Source organism: Agelaius phoeniceus, chromosome 3 (assembly GCF_051311805.1).
Source record: "Agelaius phoeniceus isolate bAgePho1 chromosome 3, bAgePho1.hap1, whole genome shotgun sequence".
Taxonomy (NCBI): domain Eukaryota; kingdom Metazoa; phylum Chordata; class Aves; order Passeriformes; family Icteridae; genus Agelaius; species Agelaius phoeniceus.
This window is the reverse complement of record NC_135267.1, coordinates 89,405,486-89,431,603: the sequence shown is the minus strand read 5'-3', so window position 1 is coordinate 89,431,603 and position 26,118 is coordinate 89,405,486. Positions and strand designations below refer to the sequence as shown.

Genomic DNA, 26,118 nt, shown 5'->3' with positions numbered 1-26,118 from the left:
GCAGATCTTTTTAAGAAATCTGCCTTTGTTTGACTTTCAACTACAAAAATGGAAGTTTTGCAACTTTGAATTTGAATGAATTCTCTATCTGGAATAAGAAGGAATCATCTGGAATAAGGAAGCCAGGAAGCAGTTCATACTGAATGTGCACAAAGGCTCAGATTTATCTCACCTAACTTTAGGAAGCACAACTGAAGCTTCCAAATCAGAATCCTGCTTCTCCTGGAGTACATTTACCGTCAGTGGAGTAGGACAGACTGCTTTAGGAAGCTGTGCAGCCCACATGTGCTGTGTATCATCTGCCTGAAGATATCTGTGGAGATGGCCATGGAGGGAGCCTGGGGCAAGCCATGGTACTTCAATTTACCTCCTATGACTGGTGGCACAAATCTAGTCAGAATCCTGCAAAGTACAAGATAGAAAATTAAAACCAGAACAAAATGTTTCAGAGCTCTAGTTATATTCACGTTTAAGGTAAATTTTGAAAATTGATGGAATTGGGATTGATTACAATATATATTTTAATTCTGTTTTTCCTGATACCTGTATAAGATAAAAGATCATTGTTGTGGGTTATTAAGTTATGAGGATTCATTACTGAGCTAGCTCAATGAGAACTGCTACCGAAATGCAAAGTGCTACCCAGATATGCATGCATTTGCTTGGTGCATCTTTTCCTACTCTATATAAGAAATTTTCAGTCAAACGTTGGAAGTAAGAATTTCAGTCTTTTTGGTTAGACACAGAAACTGTATGCCCGAAGTGCAAGTGCTCTTTTCTTTCTGCTTGTGTGATTTGTATTCTATTGTTGTTCAAATGATAATGATTTTGTCATCCTACCTACTAAGGTCATTGAGAAAAAAAAATACAAGAAAAACAACATTGCTTTTGGTTTCCAAAGAAAAGCTTTTGAGCAGCTCCAAACTTCATTAGGGTCTCCACTGATAAATTTGCTTTCTAAGGTTCTGGTAACATATTTTTCAGAACTAAGTTTTCAAAACTTGATCTAACAAGCTTTTCTAGCTTCACCCTGTCCTTTCACTGTCTTTCATCAAGTGGTTTTATCAAATAATGATTAAGTATTGTTTTCTTTTAAAGGATTATGGACATACATAGTAGTCACTTTTAGTTTGTGCTCCACTTAACCTATTGTTATAATACACAATCTTATTTTGATGTTATTTGAGATGCAAAAATAAGAGCACTGAACCTCACAGAGTAGCATACCACAGTTTGAGTCAGACCTTGGCTAAGCCTGGGGACCTCTCTTGTCTTCAGTGAGATCACCAAGGTGTCAGTGAGGACAAGGTTTATCACATTACATATTTAGCAATTACTTAGTCATGGGCTTTGTAGTGGAGCCTGAAACAGTAAATATCATTAGCTGTAGGACAGATTTCTTCCCATTGTTCCACCCTGAATATGCAGAGCCAGTTAAGAATTTTTCAGCTGAAGTTTTCAAGGAAAAAGTAAGAAAATGGTGGTTTAACCTGAAGTAGAGAGAGTGAGAACAAAAGAAGAAAATCCCTGAGGAAACTACTGGTAGCCTTAATGTTGGGACACTCAGCAGGGTGGGGAGGACCAGGACATGCAGGCAGCTCAGCCCCCATGCAGAACCAGTCCCTGGCTGGAGCACCAGGTTGGGGTCTGCTTACCTTACTTTCACAAAAAGCACAAAGGGTTTGTAAAATCTCAAGAAGGCTTACAAAATGGGAAAATAAATTGGTATCTAATTTAACTGCAAGTTTCTGAGGCAGGTTGTTTGTCCTATGCAATAGGCTTAATATGAAGCCAGGTCCATTCGTGGCAGTTCTTATTTGGTACAAAAATTCCAGGCCTGTGGGCTATGGGAAAGGGAGAATTGCCACTGGGATCCTACAAAAAGCTTGTCTAAATCAAATCTTTGGCAGTAAGCTGAATCAAGAGGCAACATTGTAGTGCTATATCACATTCCTGTCTCAGACCCATGGAAAAATTGTTGCATTCCCAGGTGTGGGAGTCATGAAGGATGAGGTTTATAAAGTAACATGATGTGAATGCTAAGGCAACCTTCTCTTGAAAGAGCAATAGAGACCACTCCCTTCTGTGCTTACATAATGCATATTTGAACTTGTACATATTTCACTTAGGTTCACAAATAAAAATGTGAAAATAATAAGAAAGGAAAAGTCATACAAAGGAAAGCTGTTAAGTACAATATATTTATTTGCCTGCACATTATTTAAAGGAAACCCAGCAGAATAAGATAAGTAGATCAGGCTCAGTAATGTCCTAAGCTGCTACCGACAATTGTAATAAAGTTTTGGTCAAAGCCAGTAGAAAGCCATATAAAGAAATTATTTTAAAGAGATTTTTTTTTTCTGCTATTGTAAAAGGCATTGGTTTCCTTAAGCTGCTGGAAATGAATATTAAACCTTTGTTCAATATGTCATTAAGACGTCAGTAAACAGTTAGGACCATAGAATACATGCAGCCTTCTTTTCTATTTTGGGCCCTTGCTGACCTGAAAGGCTTTTCACTGGTGGGCACTGCTGGAGAGGTGGTGTTACACATCTGCAAGCCTCACTTTTGCCTTGTAGCAATGAGGGCTTACACAGCCACAGACAGTGATCGTGTGTTTATCTCCCTCCGATGTCTTTGGTGGGTAGAGAGCAAACAGGCTTTTGCTACATCCCTCCTCCCATCTCTGCCACCCCTTAGTCCACAAATCATTTGTGCAAATGGCAGGGTGGTGGATGTTGTGTTATATAAGTAAATGTGTGTGTTTTTTAAAGTAAACATGCCTGACAAGAGAATGTCAGTATGGTCACATTAAAAGTCAACCCTTCCCATTTATGTCTAGCCTGCTGTCTGAACTTCAATGAAAATGAATTATAATATCTCTGGCTTTATTTGAAACTAAGTCTGTCACAGCAATTCATCCGCCATTAGCAAGTATACTCAATGATACACATCAGAATAAGTTGGATTCACTTTATTCCAAACTTGACACTGGAAAATAGCAGTTTTCAAGTCTGCACAGCAGATTTTTCTGTATATTACTGAGTACAACTCTACTACAGTGTTTGTGTTATATATTATCTTTATTCTTTGATGATATCAAGTAATGTAACAGTGTCAAAAACTGTGTATCATAAATTCAGTAATTACTTAATGGATCAACATTAAAACAAAGCAGAGAAATTCCAAGACTTTCAGTTAATCACAGGCAAAACTGAGATAACTTACTACAACAAAAGCAGCAGAACCATCTTTTTCTCACTGTTAGTCTCACTCAGGTATCCTCCTACTTCCTCTCTGCTAACACAAACTGCTCTACTGCAATGAATTCACTCACAAGCATGAACAATCCAGTGTGTCCCCCATTTTTTTTTATTCATAGATAAGGGAGGTCACTGGTAGAACGTAATACCCAACAGCACTGCAGTTATTGCCCATTTATGCTCAGTAACCTCAGAAAATATGGGCTCCTTCTTTCCCCTAGAGGTTTTCAAATGGGGAAAAAAGAATTATTATTATTAGTTTGTGTTTTCTTAGTAGGTATGGTTTGAATTTTCCCATTTATCTCTCATCTGTTGCTGAGGGGGAAAACAGTCTTGCTGATGGGTTGTGACTAAAATACTTAGAGCAACAAAAGAATCCACTCTGGAAGTACAATCCTCTAATATATCTGTCCTGTTCTGTTTATGTATGGAAACTGAGACTAAGTTAGTGAGATCTAATCACTAAAGAAGCTAACATTATAACTTTTAAATTGTTTACTTTCCTTCATCTTTTCTGACTAGTTCTATATGCAATTTCATCTTGCTTAGAATTGTAACCTAATACATTAGTTATCAGTATTTTGAGGACATCAAAGAGGAAATTTATGCTGGGTACATGAGAGACCTGATGTAGGTGAGCATCTTTATCTCAAAAGCAACTTGGATATCACTGAGTAACTAAGAAAGTAATTCTAGGAATGTAGAAGTCTTACCTTAATTAAACAGATTTAAAAATCATCTTGTTGAAATTTCTAATTGCTATGATGATCATATTCCCTTCAGTTATGAATTTCAGTAACACTAATAACTAGAGAATGATTCTGATGGTTTTTCCACGTCCTTGTAGGAAGTTTTCTTTTTACCTTCTGTGGTTTCTTGTGTGAACAGTTTGTCTATTTAAAGCCTGCAGAGAGGATGTGATTTTCCCATGCAGGGGAACAATGGCAGTGATTTCAAATACACTATTGAAAGGGTTTATTGCACTTGAAAGTCCCAAAAAAAGTGGTTGTTCTGTAGTTCTATACTTTAGCTTTTGCTGCTTTCAATCTTTCTGAATGCTGATCTTTTATAGATGTTTAGTAAGGTACAATCCTTCATTTAATTTTTACCTTATAAATAAATATTCCTGCTTTCAATGCTATTATTTGTACCTAATAATTATTATGCTTCATTCTGTGAGGTGTTGCTCAATCAACAGTCAGAGTAGAAGTGGTAAAGTAGCCACTGTAAAGTGGTTGCTTGCCGGCCTGTGATTATATTTCTCTGGCTGCTTGATCTTGTTCTTCAAATATATATTTATTTAGTCACTGCTGTTTGCTGTGTTGAAAGGCTACTGTTAGTAATGTTTGGCAGACTTTCTGATTTTACTGGTCAAACCCATCTTGATTGTTTAACTGCCTTACTTTCAGCAAGAAAACTGTGTGTTATCTAAATGGCACTTGTGCCACTCACACAAGATGCTTATCTCTCTGGCTACTGGTGGGATTGGGATTTTAGGAACCCAGGGCTATGAAATGCTCATCCACTGAGCCTTTGGAGGCAGCCAGGGCACTCAGTGTCTTATGGCATTCGTGTGTGGAGGAAGCGGTGAGGGTTACAGAAGTTTTCACACAGGTTACCTGCAGTCAGCCTGCTCTTCTGTTCCAACTTGCACAAACATAACTCATAATCCTGATTATTTCTTGAGACACTGCCAGTCATTCCAGCTTCTGAGGTGATTGTGATGCTGGCAGGAATGCAGAAGTAGAGACCAAGGCTTAAATTTCTGTTTAAAGCTTTCTCAGAACAAAACCTGCCCCCCTCCAAAAAAAAAGAAAAAGAAAAGAAAACCATCCTACAACATTTCATGCAATGACTGTTCAAGTCAATTGAAGTGAGTCTACAAAGTATCTTGGCAAAAAAACAAAGGAGAGAAACAGCTTAATGTAGCATTGCTGCATTCAAGAAATCTGAGCATTCTCCTGGCTTAACTGGTTAGGTTGTTTGCAGTTGCATGTAATTATTACTCAGGAACTCATTTTGTCAGATAGAGATGACTTCCTTACTTGCTACAAAGAGAATGCAAAATGAGAAAAAGAAGAATTTAATAGACCTTTGTCATTGAGCTGACACTATTATTTGGTATGTTCTGATTCAGAGGTAGACAACTGGCACTAAATCCAGGAAAGAAATAAAAGACAGAATGGATCAGAATGGAACAATCTGTACAGAAGATTGTTTTACATTCCAGATATGGCTGTCTACTTTACTTCTGGAGGAGTCGGAGAGCTGGCTGTTTCTTGGAACTGTTCTGGGGAAATAAGAGTCTAAAAGTTAAAAGTTTTAATTTTTTTCAATGAGGCTGCTGCTCTGGAAAGACAAGCTTCCTTGACAACTCTTTTTCTCTTACTTTTTCATTTGCTTCCTTTTCTCTGTACATTTTGGTTGTTGGGTTGTTTTTTTTTCTGTGAGGTGTTAAATAGCACATTATCTATTCCTACTCTCATATTAATGTAGTTAATTTAAGATTTCTTCTTCCACAGTTGCAGAATTAGAGGGATTTCGTAAGGTTTCTTGGTTTGGGGAGGTTTTTTCTGGTTAATTTTTTTTAATCTGGCAACTGTAAATTGATGGAATGATTTTCCATGCAGGCACTTTTATGGACTATATATGACAATCTTGTGGGCTAGCCATGAGTTTGGCACTTTGGCAGACTCCCAGCTTACCTTTTAACCTCCCATATGTACTTTGATGGGAGTCATACTGCTGTTGTTTTAGCCTCTTCCAAATTTCTTTTGAAACTCTGGTGCACTCTGTGATAACACAAATCTACTGGTATTACGTTTCATTATTGCGTGAGTAATGAAGCCGATGTCCTCAGTGCCTTCAGCAGAGTTTTGAAGAGGCTTATAGGCTTCACTGCCCTGTTTTGGCTTGATAAAGGGGTCCCAGATGTTTTACTTCTGTCAAGTAAGATTATAGTTTGGTAAATGGTAAAAAAGTTAAATTGACTTGTGCTTTTACAGATAGGCTTAAAATTTCATTGTCACGCTTTACGGGTAGTCAGAATTTAATAATTAGACTCTTCCTAGTTTTCTCTTGGCTCAGTTTGTTTATTCTGTTTTTCCACTGTCAAGTTAAATTTTTATTGCTAATTTCTGTATCTTATACAAATCCTTAAGAAAATAAAGAGGATAGTGAGTATCTTGTCCTTATCCATTGTGTGGTGCCTTACTCTTAGCGTTTTATTGCTGTTGAGGTTTCTCATAGCTTAGGACTTTCCTGGACTATTGACTATATCTCCATTCAAGTTCATGGCTACCATATGGATTGCATTAAATTAAAGTTAAATGATTTTAGGTCCTAACAACTCCAGTGTGTCACTTACCTGCATGGAGAAATCCTGCAATCAGAGTTAAGACATAATTTTAGAGTCTTCTCATAAACACTTAATACTTAAAACACTTAATAAAGTGGATCAATTTTCTAAGCAGCCTCTCGAATTTCTTCAGTTCCTATCATAATTATATGTATTATGACCTTCTTTCTAACAGTCTATTGTGATGGTGGCTGTAAGTGGTTCCAAGATTACATCAAATATAATTATACTTTGATTTCTTTATCTGAACATCTTGACTTCTTGAAATATAGCTTGTATTCTTCTACAGTAAGGAACATCCAAGATAACACTGTACTTGGAAGTTATAAACTACAGCTACAATCTTATTTCCTTCTTCAATCTGTAAGAGCCTTACCCTGATGATCACATTCTATTTGGTGTTGCTATAGTCCTGTTTGAATGCAGATCTTTTTATTGCAGCTCTTGTAATTTACTGAAGGAACAGTTTTGGGAAGGCACATGACTTTTGAAACAGGGAGATTTGTTTTGTTTCTTTGACTTCTTGTGAGGAGGAGACAGAGCTGTTGATATCTGTTTGCCCTGGCATTATGTTGGACAATTCTGGCAAATCACTTTCCAGAGGTAGGAAGAGGTGGTAACTTGAGGGTTTAAAGGGTTATACATAAGGGGTTATGTGGCAGCCAGCTGGATCTTAGATTGTTTAGGAAGTGCTGATATGAATGACCTTAAGGGATGATAAAATATGCAGTCTGCTCCAAGGGGCCATGCCTGGGTGACCACTGAGGACCTGCAAGAGCAGCGTAGCTGATCCAGAGATAGCCAAGTGTGATGTAGGGGATATTGCTTGCAATAAACATTTCTACAGCCAGAGTGTACTTCAGCCACATAAAACCATATCTGACAAAGCTGGTTTATGTAGGAGACAGTGGTTTTACGGTTACTGAGGTAAATATGGCTTTGTTGTGCCAGGTCAGGCTTGTTTTACATGCACAAACCACTTTGTGACATGTGTGTAACACAACCTATCCCTACAGGCACAGTAAGTTCTCCAGTGCTTCCCAGAATCTGCTTTGTGGGTGCATCATTGCAGATGTGCAATGATTCTGCAGACCTTGAGCAGTAGGTCTGCATCACACTTGGCTATCTCTGGATCAGCTACGCTGCTCTTGCAGGTCCTCAGTGGTCACCCAGGCACGGCCCCTTGGAGCAGACTGCATATTTTATCATCCCTTAAGGTCATTCATATCAGCACTTCCTAAACAATCTAAGATCCAGCTGGCTGCCACATAACCCCTTATGTATAACCCTTTAAACCCTCAAGTTACCACCTCTTCCTACCTCTGGAAAGTGATTTGCCAGAGTTGTCCAACATAATGCCAGGGCAAACAGATATCAACAGTAGTAGGTCCTGTGGCCCAGGAACAGCTGATTTTCATGTTGGCCTGTGTACCTGCTTGAGGAATATATGGGCCAACATGTTAAAAAATATTTCAGAAGTGTCAAAAGGAAAACAAAACCCAAACTAAAATCCACCTACTGAAATTGTGTGAGAAGCAGAAAAGACTTCTTCTGGGGAAATCTCAGCATACTGTAGGTTTGGACATGTCTACAAAAACTCTTAACATGCTGCAGCCTTGGAAGGGCTGTTTAATCAATTAATGTGCATAAATGCTTCCACCGTGTTTGGTGCCTGTGGTTCTGAAGGCTGGAATCTGACAAGGAGACATTTCTCTGGAAGAAATTCTCTGAGTAAGGTGAAGACTTCTCATCCCTCACTCAGGTCAAATTTGTTGGCATAAAGAATTTTTTTGAAAAAAACCCTTGTCTTTTCATAGGCTTTTGGGGTGAAATTAATTTACAGAGGCTGGCATGGGATTTTATTCCTCTTCTCTGATTTAGAACTTGCCTACACACACACTATTTACTTTTTTTTTCATCAATTCATCCTAAGGAAATTTGTGTAATTTTTCCAGGAAAAAGATTTCTGATCAGGAAGTGTTGACAAAGTCACTTAAAGACATGTGTTCTGCTTTTGATTCTCACCTCTCTATGCATTCATACATACATTACAATATAGATATATATTTATATATATATATATATTATATATAAATATAATATGTATCTTTAATATATATCAGAGATACCTAAAAGCCTAGACAGAAATATAAAAAGCAAATGTTGTTTTGATACACATGCAATATAAGTGGGATTTTTTTGCCTTTGTTTTATGTTATTCTATCTACATGATGAAGAGGTTTTATTTGGGGGGGGAGGGGGCAGGGGGCTGTTCATGCAAGTGAGAGTTCTTTTATGCACTGACTTTCCAGATCCTTTTGTTATTAAGTCTAAGGCAAGTGGCAGGTAAGTTAAATGGTACCTAGCCTCTATTGTGCTGGAACATGTATTAACCAGCAATGGTATATTTAGAAAATATGCAGAGGGCAAGACAGGAAAGGTGGATATCCTTTTCTCAACCTTTTTTTGACCTAACCCAATTTCATAAGCAGGCAATTGTGTGGTTTTGACACAAAGACATTTGTATGATCAGAAACAGCTGCTAAGATATGTTGTTTAACAATGAATGCAAAATATTCCTGTGTAATTATTTTTAAGCCTTAAGCTACAGAAAACAGTGCTCCCAAGGATGGGAATGTTGTTTTTTATCCTTTTCATTGCAATCTGAACTTTGAATTGCTACTATACATTAAGAATCAAATTCAAAGTAATCCAAGTTTGAAAATACCTATTCACTGAACCCATATGCCAGAGTATGGATAAATTGGTACTCCTTGCTTAGTGCTAATGGAAAAAATAGAGAATTACTTCAGTGACCTATTTCACATTGACAGAATGATAGATCTGTAGGAAACAAGAATCTGAGATCTTTCCCAAACTCTTCTGATGCTGCCTTGAATACATAAAAGCTGTGCTTTCATGCAGCTAAAGAGAGCAAAAGCTTAGTCTTACAAAATGCTTGTAATTGCCGGCTTCTTTATTTTATTGCCTTTAACCAGGTTTATTTAGTGACTGCTACCAACTCTTCATGCACAGGCAATGAAGGACATTTTCTCAGTGTTTGGGAAACCATTTATTTGTCAAATTCTATAGTTTATTATTAAATATAAGAGCACATGATCAACATTTGAGAGTTGATTTAATTTGAGACCTTTGTATTTCAGGGACCTGAAACTGGACAATATTCTTCTGGATGCAGAAGGCCACTGTAAACTGGCTGACTTTGGGATGTGCAAAGAAGGGATTCTGAATGGAGTGACCACCACGACGTTTTGTGGCACACCTGACTATATAGCACCAGAGGTAGTTTTTTGCAGTGCACTTAGAGTACAAATATTCTTATTTATCAGACTGTTACATGTGTCATTTTATACACTCTTTACATGTAGATGAAAACATTTCAAATGCAGAGTAGACTCTGCTGCAGTTGTGCTTAGGTAGTCTTGCAGAAAATGGTTACACTACTGTTCACAAGCACTATTCCTTGATGATAGGAGTGGTTTTTCTAGTATTTGTTTCTTGAAATTAAAGTTATTCTTCTCAATTTGCTCATTTCTGAATCAGCATCATTATGATGATTTTTAGCAGCCTTTAAGGTGCTAGATGCAACTGAGTATTGCAATCTTAGTAATCTTAAGTAGTTATAAAAGTGTTTTTATTTTTTAGTAAGGTTTAAAAGAACATGTTCATACAGAAGAAGCCATATGTTTGATGTCGTTTTGACTACAGCCTTTGTGGGAATATAATTTTTTTTTCCTTTATTTAAAATATCTGTGAGTGAAAGATACTATGCTTGTGCTACTTTGTAGACCTGCACAGAAAGGTGGAAACTAGATATGATCCTGCATATTAGTTGGCAACATTTCGAGGTGTTCATTGGATAAAATAAACACCTGAGAGTATTTATTTTATTTATATATTATAATGTGGCTTTGACATATCCTAGATTTTAATATTATGAGGTGCATTTCAAAGTGCCTAAAATGAAGCAATACTGAACAGTTTTTCTGCTAGGCCGACTTTGCTCAGTTGAGTTAGTAACCTGTGCATCTTTCCACTTGAATATTCAGTGTGCAGGTTTAATGGAAAGGTGTTGTTGATTTGTCTTTCATCAAACATAAATTTGCAGTGAGGAAAAATGTTATTTATTATTCCTCACAGTCAATAAATCAGAAATCCATTCTGTTAGTGTTCAGGGCTGTCCAACTTCAGTAACACAACTGATAAGGTATGAATCATCTTGAAACTATCATTACATAAATGTGTGTCTTATGGAGTCTGAAAAGTATTCCAGCATTTAAAGAAAATAAATACCAGAGTGGTAGCTGGGGCTATGTAGGATTTTTTTCTGATTTCGTATACTAATTGAGTCCTTTGACAAATTCTTTGAAAATTATTACCAAAAATAAAGCACTAATAAGAACACAGGAACTTATTACTAATTATTAATTAATTAATAATAATTAATTAATTACACTAATAGGAACTTTTCCTGAGGCTTCCAATTTGTCATGTTAATTGCAGAAGTTATCTCCTGCTTCTATTTCTCTTGCATTGTGGTGATATGTCTTAATTTCCTTTTATTTAGTAGTGTCTGATTTCCAAAGAGTTCCCAGAAGACATGAAAAGTGTACATCTAATTTTCTGTATTTGATGGCTATAAAATATCATTTTCTTTCAATGAGGAATGTGGATGGGATCCAGACCTGTGTATCCAAATGTTAAACTCATTTCTGTTTTTGTGTTAAGACTGAATTTGGTTTTATATTGGTCTTGATTCCCAACTACAGCACTAAGCCCAAGCAGTTCACCACAGGACTTCTCACTGCACTGCGCAGTGTTGTGTAAGGAGTTGGTGGATTTATTGCCATTCCAAGGCATTTTAAGGCAGCCAGCTTCACCTTAAGCAGGCACCCACTCCCCTTCCCTGGTTCCCTGTCATGCTGAACCAATGCAGCCAAACTGCAAGCTTCTTTCCTGTGAAAAGGAGACAAGAATTAAACTTGTTCCTGGTACAACAGTTGTTCTGTAACACCAAGTGCTACTATAAAACTCCATCGTGCTAAACTATTACTGTCCACTAAAGGTATTTGCTACAAGGTTGAACTTGTGCCACATGAGAAGTTGTAGCCAGATTTCCTGAAAGCAAGTGCAATTAAAGTGAATTCTACAGCCATGTATTGTACAGTGGTTTAATGCTGTAAAAGGAACTTGAACAAAAATGCTTTTGGCTTCCTTCAGCCCTACCTAAAGGACAAGAATAAATCTCTCAGATGATCTCTGTGCAACATTAGAAGCTGGTTCAGTTTGTTTTGTTCAAGATAGAGACAAGGAAATGTTTCACATTTTCCACCAGTCTGTTTTGTATATGTGATCTTTTTTCCCCTATAGTGTGACCTGCTTTAAACAGCTTGGAAGGATATGCAGCTCTTTTGCTCACAAGCATAGTCATTTACTCAGGGGACTGATAAACTCTCAGTACTTCTGAGAACAACATCTCATTGACACTTAGCTGTGCTAGTGCAAATTGCATGGTAAGAAACCCTGCCTGCTGTTACTGAAATCAGTGTGTGATCCAGTCCTGCTTAGGCACAGGGCATAGAAGGGCTATATCATGTCGAAACAGCAAATGTGCAGCTGAGACAGGTGTCTCACTTGTCTCTTCAATCCAATCTCTTTTTCTGTGCTAGATCCTCCAGGAGCTGGAATATGGTCCATCCGTGGACTGGTGGGCTCTGGGTGTTCTCATGTATGAAATGATGGCTGGACAACCCCCCTTTGAAGCTGACAATGAAGATGATCTCTTTGAATCCATCCTTCATGATGATGTATTGTATCCAGTCTGGCTCAGTAAAGAGGCTGTCAGCATTTTAAAAGCAGTGAGTCTTCCATTACTTGCCTTCTTCCTCCTCTTCCTCGTCATGGGTTTTTGGGGGGTTGGTTTGTTGGGTTTTTTCCTTGATTAAAATTGAATTTGCTGAAAGTTGTTGAGAGCAGTCACCACTGGGAGTTCAAGCACAGTTCAAAGTGCCACTGTTAGGATAATGGGGCCTTGGATAAATTACACTGCTTGTGGGAAAGGAACAGAATGTTTGTATTCCACGCAGTTCTACACTGTCTAAATCTGTGTACTGCAGATTCATGTTTCAGGGAAAACCCAACCAGCTAGAACTGTGCTATCACTTTGACACTTTATATGCCATATACTCCCATCACTAGAGTGGGAGAAGTACTACATAATTAAAGAAACAATGTTTTTCATATTTAACCCGCTTACAAAATTTCCTGTGCCTTTGCTGTTTTTCCCCTGTCATCAAGATGGGTTGAAAGCCCTTTATTTACAGCTGCATGTTCTATTTCATAGTTCACATGATAAGCGGTCTTACTTTAGTGTGATTGTTGTTCTCATTGTTCTGTTCTCATTGGGATTTTTCAGTATGAGTGATGACTTGACAGTAACTTGTGTCATCAAATGCCACAATTTTTAAAATCAGCCAATATGTACCACTGGGCAAATTTGGTTTTTAGACTACCTTTATAAAGTCAAGTTCATAAAGTCATTCATTGCTATGAATGACACTGACATAAATTCTTTCTTCTCTGCTAGTATCATCCTAAAATTGAAGGAAAACGATACAGAAGCAGTATGTCAATCCCCAGAGTTGGCAAAAACCCGAGAAGGATTTTTGGCTTAAAAAAATAACTTGGTTTTTATTTATTCCATTTTTCCATTGTCTTTGTAACTGGAAAGTCTCTGCCTGTCTATATATTTTTCTTTCATCATCTGAAGGGAGACTTTCAATTAAGAAGGCAGCTGATAATGTAAAATCCTGCAGAGATCTTCATACAGGGTTATTTTGAAAATGTATATAAAACATAAACAATTTGTAATTTTTAACACCAATGGACAGCACATTCTGCAGAAATTCTCATCTTGACCTTTTGATGAAAATGCCTTCTACTGAGCAAGAGAGATGCTCTAGCAATGATTCAAAGCAGAAGTCAAAGTTAACCTCTCAGAAGTCTTTGCTGAAGTATCTCTTTTGCTACATTCACTGTAGTGAGAAGATGGAGGATTTTTTACTCCTGGTAGTAATTTATTAATACTTATTGTCCCTTCTCCCCCAAATAGCTTTCTTAATACTTTTTGTTAGCTCACATTTTACTTTCATGCATCCATTTCTGTTTCCAGACCCTTTGATTATTTTACTTCAGCAATTAAAATATATAGACTTGAGCTGCAGAGTTTGGGCTTATATCCAGGGCTCAGGGGTTATTTTGGCACGTTGTAAAGGAAGGGTTGTTGTCAGTTTTCATACCTACATTTGATTTTAATTGGAGTCCAGGGGATTTTCTTTTAAAGCTGGCTTTTTTACAGAATTTTCTACATTTTGATAGTAGGAATGGTGATTTGTATCTTGCTGTGGTCATAGCCTTTCAGGCATAAATCGATACAATTTAATGGAGCTGTGTCAATTTACACCATAAATAAAACACATTTCCTTAGGATTAGCAACCTGCTGCCTATGAATGTATGGTGTGAAACCTGCTTGTGTTCTTGAAACTTGTGTTCTTCATCTGATACTTGTCCATATGAAGAACAGGAAAAACAGAGGAAAGAAAGAGGCATCTATGTATTTTACTGCTGAATGGTAGCAAGGGATTAATTTTGGAGCACTTCATTTCCTCACATTGTTGTTTTTTTTTTACAGTCCTTCAAACACCACATAAGGAAAGTTTAATAAGAAGACATTCTCTTGTATTAAGTGGTGATGTTGTCTTATTTTCCAAAGAAAAGTTTTCCTGTTATTTCCATCAAAACACTGAGGATAATCTTAAAGCTCAGTATTACAAGGCAGTGTGTTGCTTATCCCATGAAAATCCACACATCTTATTAGTCCTGTTTCTGTGAATTGACAGGAATTGCTATTTAAATTCTTTCCTGTGTAGTAAGGAAAACAATTCTTTATTGAAATTGGCTCTCTGCTTCTTCCCAAGCAATGGAGAGATATTGTCTCTACAGTGTGTGTTCCCTGTGTACTGGGATGCAGTCTCTGGCTACCAAAGCAGAACTCTGCTTTTAATCTGTGTGATTTATTTCAAGAAGCAAAATTTGGGGAGCCTAATCATCCTTGATTCAAGCCCTAAGCAGCATTTTGTCCTGTTATCCCTTAAGTCAGTAGGAATGCTGATCCTAAAAGGCTGCTTCTTTCAGAAAAGGAGGTTCCTGCCTTAGCCATGAAAAGGTTTATGGCTGTGGTTGTCAGCTCCATTTGCAACCATCTCTTCAGCAGAATGCAGTTAACAGCTGTGTCTGTCCTGACAGTTGCATCAGTGTTGATGCTGGTGATGAACAGGGAATAAATGTCAGCTTTTGCTTCAGAAATAGAAAGGGATTAAATTAATGCAATTAAATGTCTGCTTTAGAAGTTTCATATTTTTTCTTCATATATGCATGTGATATTTTTGTTTAAGTATTCATTCTTAAAATACATTCTCTTTCATCATCCATTTCACAGTTTTATGAAGTTTATGAAGTACAGCACTTAACTGGACAGTCTAGTCACATTGTCATGTCCTGTGCTTCTTAAAAAGTTACATGTCCAGATGCTTTCCCTGTCTCCAGTTTAAAACAAAGATAAAGCATGGCAGATACTAGGATCATATTTTACTTCTTTGATACCTGGATTATATGGTACAAAAAGCACATCCTGTATTTTCCATGTTCTGCTTCTGCAGTACATGTGGCTGCTGGTTCCTGGCCTGCTCGCTCCAGTCCTGGAGATAAAATAAAGCAGAGGAATGTAGGAATGCATTTTGTGGTTTTTCAAGAGACCTCACCAAAGCACAGTAATCCTTTCAAAACCTTTATTTCTCCTGCTCATAGAAAAGATTGCCTGTAGTTTAGATATGACTTGCAAAAGAACTTGCAGAGCAGTTGAACTCAAGACCAAAGAGAAGGATCATCTTCAGAACAGTGTGTGTATGTCAGAGACCACAGACAGAATTGTCTTGCTGATTTATGCTATACCTTTAAAATGACAGAAAGCCATTCTCCTCTGAATGGTTGATCTAGATATCTAAAACCATTCTAAGGGCCTAGGTAGCCACTTACCTAATACCTGGAGTACTAAAGCAAGGGCATGCTCTACAGTAATTTATTTTATTCTATGTTTGCTTTTTTTTCCTACAGAAGTATAGTATAATGTGATACATGTGTTGAAAAGCCACTGAACAATTATTACATTTTGTTTACTTTGTCCAGTTTTTCTAAATTTAAAAATGTTATATAATAGCTGAATATAAAGTTATAGCAAAGCTATTGAGCTAATTCTATAATGTGTTTGTGTTTATAAGAACAGCATTCATTGCTACTTGAATTGCAAGGATTCTGTGTCCACACAAATTAGGAAATTAGTAGAGCAATTGCTAATAAAAGACGGAAAAATAACAGAGAAAAATCAGGTAAAGTATTATGTGCTGCCATCAGTTGATATCAATGTCTTACACCACTTGTACAGCTTTTTTTCTGACAGGAATAGTTTAAATGTGAGAAGTTCATAAATTACTACACCAGAGGAGACCAGTTAGTTTCAGTCACTGACACTAATCGTGTACTAAAAATGAAAGAGAAATGTGCATGGGGGACATGACATAATTTCCCATTCTCAAGGAAGCTTTCTGCAGGTACTGATCACTCTGTCTCTGGAGGGTTTAAGATCATCTTTCTTTCCTTTAGTATTTTTGGCTAAATCTGGAAGTAGATATGCTGAAAGAGAATCTAGTCCTTTAACACTCCCAGTGAGATGAAATTAAGAGGCCTCAACAATAAACTGAAAGGGTTTCTTGCAATAAATTTACAGTTTGGAGTCTCTGAATCTTATAGTTTGGCCAAAACCCCTGAAATATGGAGTGCCAGAATAAATAACCTTCTGAAAGGGGACTGTCTCTAAAAACTTGGCTTTAAGAATTACAGTGTGTAATTGAGCAGCAAATGATTTCCAGGTATTGCCATTCATATTTTAACTTTTCCCTCCTTTTCCTCTCCACCCTGTAGTTCATGACAAAAAATCCCAACAAACGACTTGGCTGTGTGGCGTCACAAAACGGGGAAGATGCGATCAAGCAGCATCCATTTTTCAAGGAAATTGACTGGGTTCTTCTAGAACAAAGGAAAATCAAGCCACCCTTCAAACCTCGGATTGTAAGTAACAGTTTGTATAACATTCAGAGAAAACTTGGTTTGGCAGTTCTACTTGTTGGCTTTTCTGAGAAATGAGATTACCTGATGCAGTGTTTTGAGGGCTGAAACAGTAACATAAAAACGGCACTGAGAAGATTTCTTTGTCATTGTTTCTGAGAAGGTAAGTGTCAGGAATAAATGTAATGCACAAAAAAACATCCATGTTCATCCACATAAACCATGAGAGACTTCAAAGCACATTTTTAATTATATTCTGTGTTCTCAAAGATGTCATAGCCAGAAAAGATTATTTCAGTTGCCATATACTGTCTATACTTTCTGTGTGAGCTCTTTACAGTTCTGCATTGCTGATGGCCACTGGATTTTGTAGTTGAAACACAGACAAGAATTTATAAGGAATAATATTTTAAGTGAAGAAACTTATAAAAACAGCTTCTTGGGGGAAAGAAACACACATTATGATTAGATAAATTTATATATTAACATTTTCCTGGATAATAACCATTTCTATTTTAAAGTAACAAAAATCTGTTAAGATCCACCTGCAGAAAGTACGAAAGCCATGCAAAAATATTTTATTCTGGTGTTTCTCTGGATGAAAACACTTACAATTAACCAAATGTCACAGAATGCATGCAGGTACTTTTGTGCTTACACACTGCAAGAGGCTAGCTTTGTGATAAATCCTCTGAGACTGATTTGCATCTTTTGATTTCACAAGTTCCTAATTACAATGCTGATTTGCCTGTGAATATGGTCAAAGTTCTTGTTTGTTTCTTTCTTTAGATAGTTTACAAAGGTATTAAAACACCCAAAAAGCAAAACAAATGAGCAAAATAAAAACCTTAGGAATAAAGTCTGAATCCTGAATTAAATTCAGAGGTGAAGAAGTCCCCTCTGTTTTTGAAGAATTGCTGTTTGTTACATGTAATCCTTTCCTTTGAGTCCAGTGAGATGCCTTCCCCCAAGTTCCTTGTGTAGATGGTGAAAGCAGGGCTGACCGCCCAGAACAGGAGCCTGAGGCAAGTCCTCTGAGTCCACTCTTGGGGAAATCTCTCTCTGTCTCTCTGTAGCTGTGCAGAAAAAGCCCAAAGGGATTGACAACTGTGAGTGAAAGCCCTTATGAACCCCTTTCTAGGAGCAATAGTAAGACACAGTGTTGTCACATGAGGAAGGTTTTCCAAATGTATTGGAGGATGGAAACCTTACAGTGCCCTATGTGCAGGTGGAGCCCACTCCTGGGTGTGCAGCCAGTCCCTCACCCTGCTGCCCAGCCCCTCTCTGGAGCTGTGGCAAGCTTGTAGGTGCTGCCTGAGCTGATGTACAAGCCTCTGCACTGCTGCAGGGAGTGTAAACCCCAAATTAACTCCTTTAGTACCTATCTGAAGCCTATTAATATTGTGGCTGTTTTCCAGTCAGGTTCCACAGCTCTCAGATAGCTGCACTTGGGCAAAGTCTGTGTTGGGCTGAGTTGCATTTGTGTAGCTCTTTTCTTGTTTTCACAAGAATTTGGCCTCTCATCTCATCATAATTTTTGTTGCTTTGCTCAATATTCATCAGAATTTTGTTTTTAAGTCATGATGAACTATTGCAGAATTATTTTCACTTTATGCCTGCATCTAATTTCCAGTTTCCTTTCATCTAGTCTGTTTATTGGCTGTTTTCCTTTCATGATCAAGATGCACAATCCCTTTGACAATAGGTATTTTTATGAGGCTTTTATTATTTTTGTAACTACTCCCACTGTGGCAGTCCTTAAAAGTCAGGAGGTATTTCAATATCAGGTGATTTTATTCATTGCTGATATAAATGCCTTCTGCTTTCTCAGTGGGGTTTCTTTCTCTTTCTGGTAATTATTTCATTGTTATTATATTGTAAAGCCAATCCTATTTTGTTAATTCCTGATGTTTTGTTCCTTTTCCTCTTTTCTGCTTTCTTCATGGTATTTTAATTGAATTGTTCAGTTTCAGTAGTGATTGGAGATTATTTCAGAGTAGTCTGAAATTTGTATCATTTTAGGACAACTCTTTGCTCCTTAATAATTGTTAGGGTGATTTTATACATCCCTATTTACATCTCTGGTCATTTTTCTTAGGGCTACTTCTCTAATGTTGGATTTCATACTAATTCTTTCTATATTGTGTCTACCAAATTTCTTTATTCTACCAGATTTGATTCCTGCAGTCTAGTAGCTCTGTATGCTTGGATTTTTTTCTGAACTTTTTTTTTTTTTTTATAGTGGTGCATTCAGATAATATGTACTCTATGTAACAGGCATCTCTTATTATTTTCATGTTCTCAGTCTGCTCTCTCTAAGGTATCTTCCCCAGTGACTGGGTCCTATCAGCTTTTACTGATAACTTTGAGCATACCTTATATATTTATGACCCATGTTTATGATCCATCAGCTATTTTGTGTCAAGCTGTATAAATTTTACAGTTGTTTGGATTTTATTGTTGTATAGCAATCTTTGTGCAAGGTCATACTTGAAATTTTTGTTTGTCCTCTTAAAACTGAATTATGTATTACTTGGAAAGTTAGATGTGATATAGATCTGGGCTGGAGAGAAAGATCACACAAATGAAATATAATTGTTAATTATTCAACTTCAGAAATGGCAAAGAAATTGAGGGCAGTAAATTTCAAGTGCTATAAAGGTAGTTTTGTATACTTGCCAAGCTAGTCTGGATTGCACTCACTTTGAAAAATTGTGAGAAGAGGAAAGAAGGTGAACACTAATGAAATATGATCTACTTTAAAATCTTCATAGAGAGTTCTTCTCTAAATTCAGTTGTGGGTGTAGCATTGAGATTCATTGATTCAGATTAACAAATGTAACTGTTCCATAGCAGTGGAATAACTATGAAAAAAACATAACTAATGCCTGTGTTTGGAATGTTTTATGGTTTTAAACATCTTTTAGTATTTATAAAGGGCTGTTGATTATTTAAAAGTGATTTGTAATAGTAAGAGAGGACTAAAAAATATTTTAATCTTGTGTTGAGGAGGGCCTAGTTCTGTGAAAAGATCTATGAAAAGAGAGGCCAGATTATTAGTCAGAAAATAGACATTCTTGCATGTGATATGTGAGTGTACATATGTGTTGGGAAAAAAAGTGTACAATGCATATATAGCTGTCTGTGCATTGAAATTGAGTTTTGCATGCACATACAAGAATGCATATATTTGCACAGGTAGTCTTCTATTTTCTGACCAACCAGTAAGATGACTAAGGGGGGAATATTTATGAATATATCACAAACACTTTCAAAATAAAACAATACATAAGATGTGCTCAAATGAGCTACAGGCAAGGTAAAGTGGTGACACTAAACCAGTAAAGTCATTAGGGAAAATGGTCAAACACTGAGGTCCCATCAGACAATGGAATAATCTGCCAAGGGAGGTCATGGAGGTGGTATTGTGGAAAAAGCCTTGCTTCTGTTCTGTTTCACTCTTCTCAAAACACACAAGTTCCCTGATTAGCACAGCTGATTTGCTTTTCTCTTACCTTCCAACATTTCTCTGCCATAATAAATTTTCTGAGGAGCTGTATTGCATGGTACTGTCAGGCTGTGCTTCTCCATGGTTCAGGTGTGTCACTTCAGCTCTGCCAGCCTTAAGTCTGAGTTTTTCAACTGAGCTTGGAAAAAGAAAAAAACAACTGCATGGGTATTTATTAGCCAAACTTTTAAAGGTTTTTGTTGTTCATTTATTTTTTTTAAACCTCATTCACACAGTGGATGGATGTAATTATGTTCCTTATTATACCAGAAATATACCATTAATGTCTTTCTAGTTTGTACATGATTTGATTATTCTAATGATGCTTTGGAAGCTGAAATTTCTTCCTGTGTCCAGCATTAGAGTGGAAATTACCAAAAGGATTTTGAAAACCTGCCTATGTTTTTTTGAAAGCTTGCAAGAGTGCCCTGAACAGAGAACTCATACAAATAGCTGAGGTTTAGCTTGCTAAACAGTGGCAGAAGTGCCACTCTAGGCTGTCCTAGGTAGAGACAGTGGAAGCAGACTTGGTGGCTCTGAAACCTGCTGGGAAGGGCATTTGCTTCTGCAGTTAATGACTTGGAATAGAGAATACAGAGGGGTTAAAATGCACTGGGGCTCAATCCTGTGATGCATGTTATCTGCCAACTCTTCCTCTCATAAATCTAGGATCATGAGGCTTTTCAGTAGTAACATTATTTTACATATGTATGTGTATATGAATAAATAAATAAATGAATAAATGAATAAATATTGTTCCATGTAGAGCTATTCTAAATGTTAAGCTAGTGTACAAAAAAAAGTAATAGCTCTGGAGCATGTACATTAGAAATCAAGCAAACTGTTGAGCAGCTAGACAGCAGATACTGGTTACATCTAAGCTCCAGTAACTTTGCAGTGTCTTTTAAGATCATTTTTACTGTTTTTAAAACCTAATTCCTACAGTTTCACAGCATGTCTTGAACATTTCTGAATAATATTATTCATCCCTGAATGCAGTTGTGAAAACGTAACTGCATATGCAATAAGTACCATTTTAGACAGATACTCTTTCTCCAGAGCAACTGTTGTGAGACAGAAAACCCTTTGAGGCATTTTATTCCTCTGTTGAGATTTTTTTTCCCCGTGTATTCTTCCTAGAATTTTATTCCTTTTGGAGTATGAAATTTCCATGATCAGTAGCCATAAGGCCAGGCTATGGTTTGCAACATAATTTATTGCTCAAGAACCACAAAGACCATGATAGCATTCAGTGATTCTCTGCTCCCCATCTTTCTTTGTTTCCATGGCTCTATTCCTGGCTTGGTTGAGTTGCTTATTTCCACTTTCCAACTGCATTTGCCATCTTAAAAATTAAAACAATGGTGCAGTAGATCAATTTCTTACTTAAGTTATGGGTGTGATGGTAAGTGGGGTAGATCCTGCTTTGTGGCATGATGGGATGATTCTGTCTCTCCATACCAAATACAAACTATGCATTAAAAACAGTAATTGAAACAGATCACTGCTTCTGCTTTAATGTATTGATTAATTTTGTATTGTTATAGTTCCGTGCAATAAATTCTTTGTGCCATTTCTCAGAGCACAGCTGGCCAGCTGAAAGTTTTCCAGAGTAAACCTGTGGCCTGCTGACATGTCAGTAAAATCAGCCAGCAAAAAAGCCCAGAAACAAGTGCACAAGTGGCAAAAAGAGGTGCAGTATCACCTCTTGCCAGGGATGAAGGAGAATCAGGACTGCAGTATCACCTCTTACAGTCCCTCTTGCCAGGGATGAAGAAGAATAGCTGCCTAAAATTTGTTACTCATTTGGCTGAAGTCAGTGAGCATCAATTTAATAGAATCATGGAATAGTGTGGATTGTAAAGGACCTTTAGAGGTCATCTAGTCCAACCCCTCTGCAGCAAGTCTAATCAACCATATCAGGTGCTCAGAGCCATGTCCAGGTTGTCCTTGAATGTTTCCAGGAATGGGGCGTCTCTCACCAATCTGAGCAACCTGTTCAGTGTTTCACTGTCCTCATTGTAAGCAATTTCTTTCTTATAACTAGTTAAAATCTACCCTCTTTCAGTTTAAAACCATTACCCTCTGTCCTATGGCAGCAGGCCCTACTAAAAAGTTTCTCCTTTTCTTTTTTTGAAGCCCCCTTTGAGTATTGAAAGTCCACAATATAGGCTCTCCCTGGAGTCTTCACTTCTCCAGGCTTAATAGCCCCAATTCTCTTTTTGCCCTTCCATATAGGAGATGTGCTCCAGCACTCTGAAGGGTTTCTTTTTGATTTCTGTAGAATTAGACCTGCATGGATACTCCTGTCCTTTCAGACTGAGTTTTCATTGTCAACCCTTGCAAATGTGCGTGCCAACAGACAGAACTGCCTCTTTCATCTACCCTGTTGTCAATGGCAGGGTTGGAAAAATTTGAGGCACCGTCTAAGATGTCCTCAACATGAAAAAGCTGAAGAACTCTCAGTGAGAGGGTAATACAAGCCTGGTAAAACAGATGTTTGCCATATGTATTTCTTTCTAGCAATTAAGCCAAAGGTTCATCACTAATGGCTTTATCAGTGCCTGTGGCAATCCATTCATAGTGTGGCTTTATGGAGATGAAGTTAACAAAATCATATTACAATGATTCACTGTCAACATGCAGCTTTCACAGAACAATGCATTATTTTAATTTTCTCAATGCACTCATAATTTTTTGGTTTTCCATTTTAAAAGCTCACTTTCCTCAAGAGCATTAAAGACAAAATGAATGGGATAGCCTATTGCAGAATTGTATCTTGCACTATGGAGCAACAGCTGCTGCTGGCCTGTTCATCTAATATGCCTTCCTTCATTTTGCAGCCTCTTCAATTTCTATTGGTACATCACTGAGAATATGTTCTGAATAATTGTATGTTCCTTCTTCAGTTCTGACGTAGGGTAGAGAGCTGATCTAGTAGCTGCAACCAGAGACCCAAGAATTGCAAGATATATAAGTTCCTCCACCAGATTTTCTAGAAACTGATTATGTGGTCCAGGCTGCATCATCTAATCTTTTCTCACTTCAGTTTCCCCTCTGTGGTAATTACAGGCAAAGTTAAGGGCCAGTGAAAAAATATGACTGAGAAATGTCAAAAAACAAGTGCTAAAGATCAGCCTGCTTTTAAATTGACTGGGTGCTTAGGACTTCCCTTGGAAGAGTGTTCTTATGCTATACCAGACCTCAGTGTTAGCAGATTTCCTCTCAGCCTCAAATTGTACCTTTCTCAGCTCCAGTAACTCTAAGATAATGATAAACCATTATCGAAGTCCCTCCCCCCTTAGTTATCACTATCTGAGCCACATGGTCTGTATGCAGTTTCCTTTGAGAACCTGAACTCCCTTGTTAAGTCTTGACTTAAGGATGCCAGCAATGTGTCCTCTTTCAGTTCTGCACTGCAGCAAAGGTTTGAAATAAAGTCATTCCCAAATATGAAATTCTAGTCGTAGCCAATTATCGTGGGTTACAACTGGAGTCACTGAGTACCACGAATTTTCTTTTCCCTCTCCCCTGAATGAGTGAAAAACTGGCAAAATTTTGGCAATCCTTTGCCTATGACTGAATGAGAGGCCGGATGCCCACAGTGTTTGGAAGCTGGGTAATGAGTAGCAAATATGAATCAGCACCTCTGGAGAGTCAGCTGGGCTGTTTGCACAGGCAAACAGGCAGACCTGCCCTCTGGGTGGGTGCTGCACTGAATGGCTCCCAAAAAATGTCTTCAATTAGAGAGGTGTGTGTTCAAATTGCTGCAGCAACCATCTGCTTACTGTGAAATATGGCTGGAATCCTTAAAGAGGGACCACATTTCTGGAGAAAACTTTCCAATATGTTAGCCCGAAACATAAGTTCTATATTTGCAGATTCGTTTTCATACATGAGTGATTGCAGGCAAAGATTTTTTTTACTCTTTAATGAGGGATTTTTAACCTAGTGTTGGGAAGTCATGATACTGTTTTGGTGGGGATTCTTTGGCACACCTCTACTTTTTTGTGACGATAGATTGTATCATCATCCATGCAGAATTATGACTTTGCCTTTACGCTGTGGGGAAGAAATCCTGTAAAATGCAGTATCATTCAATAGCACCAGAAGGAACATAGGAAATTACAGGCCAAGTAAATTTCTTTTTGTATAAATGTTCTCTCTTTTCAAGTTTGCTTCAGTGTGAATGTCCCTCTTTAAGGTAAGGCCTTCAATATGGGGAAAATGTCAAGGTAGGTCCACTTTTAGGCCTAATAACCTTGAGGTGTCCCTTCAGTTTCATAATATATTTCCATTCAGTCATCAGTGCATGGCAATGAGCATTTAGCAGATGGGCACGCAAGGGGCTATACTGCATGCCTTTGCATGAAGTGTTACTGCTTAGGCACTGGGGAGTGATCTTGAGACCTCAGACCCTCATGTACCATTATTACACATTGAACATGATGTATTTCCCACTTGCTGCAGACATTTCAGGCATAGGACAACTGTGGGCTTTCTTCTGAGAGTGATACCGTGTTGATTAATATTGGTATACAAAATAAATGTTTAGAAATGGTGTACACTGTCAAAATGGTTAATATACATCCTTAAAAAAACTAAAGAAAAATGGATGTGGACTTTTGAGACAGACTTTTTATTACTGACAGTCATCATGGTGGACCTCCTACAATTTTTCTGCATGCCACCCCTGTCACCGAGTATCATGATTCAGAGTATTGAATTTCTGATGGTTCCTAGAAGTTACACTTTTCTACTACTGGTTTGAGTACTAGCCAGGTGGCTGCTGATTGAGAAGCATTGGTTGTTTTCAGGAAATGAAATTCAAGATCTCAGCTGAGCTTGATGCAGGCAGCTGTGAACAACAAATATTACCATAGTTATGCCTGCAGTGTAGCTTGGATCAGTCAGTCCAGTGGCTGGGCAGGACAGAGAAGTCTGGAACATCCTGCCTCTTTCCTCAACAAAGGAAAAGACTTCAGTTTTCTAAGCTTCAACTAGCTTGGCAATTTGTGCAACCTCTAAGTTTGCCCAAGAAATAAGTATATAGCTTTTGAGGAGCCTATGTGCAGCTTAGAGAAATCAGAAGTGAGCTGGTATTTTTAAGGGATTTCAGTGTTGGGTTTGTTGTTTGGTGTTTTTTTTTTTAATTTTATGTACAAGGTTTTCTTTTCCCAGAATTTCTCATTCAGTTAGTCTGATTTTGGGGTTTTTTTTTCATTATCTTCAGTGTCAGTGCCTCCAGCAGCTGTTTGTAGATGTGATTACCATAACACTAGAATTACAGAAGTTTGAAAGCTACTTCCCAACACTGCAAGTTCCCAAATATTTATAAGTTAAAGAATTTTTATTATGCTTCTTTTGATTCTATACTGGGGATCCATCAGTATTTCTTTGGTTTTGTTAAATCCTGGTTTTATAGCACTAAAATATTTTCATACTGGACAATTAAGTCCATATAACCATCTGTTAAGTGTACATTGTTGAGTGGTGGCCTTTGGGGTAGAGTGATAAGCAACCAGAGTGTACCTGCTTTCCTTTTGGGCTTCCCCAGAAGAACACAAATTCTATTTCACTTTCTGACTGCTATAATCTCCTGTGCAATTTTCATGAAGTTATTTAAAAAGTTAAGTGAAATAATCTTATTATGTTCACTTGCATTCTTATTTACATTCTCAAGAATTCACACAGAAATACTTTATTTTTATATTAATGTAGATGATATATAATATTCCTCGGCTGGGCCTGATCCTGATGTCAGTAAAAATCAGTGGAAAAACACCAG

General features: G+C 37.5%; 1 protein-coding gene across 2 annotated transcripts in view; it reads left to right on the top strand.

The window, feature by feature from the left end:
• PRKCE (protein kinase C epsilon) overlaps positions 1 to 26,118 on the top strand; it is a 287,638-nt gene that overhangs the window by 249,073 nt on the left and 12,447 nt on the right. Inside the window, exons 12-15 of one of the 2 annotated variants that reach the window (XM_077175832.1) lie at positions 9,786 to 9,924; positions 12,312 to 12,500; positions 16,679 to 16,825; positions 24,505 to 24,534. In XM_077175832.1, the coding sequence (XP_077031947.1) occupies positions 9,786 to 9,924; positions 12,312 to 12,500; positions 16,679 to 16,825; positions 24,505 to 24,519 (490 nt within the window). In that variant the 3' untranslated portion in view covers positions 24,520 to 24,534. The remainder of the gene's footprint in view (positions 1 to 9,785; positions 9,925 to 12,311; positions 12,501 to 16,678; positions 16,826 to 24,504; positions 24,535 to 26,118) is intronic. The other variant, XM_054629818.2, reaches the window with a different exon arrangement.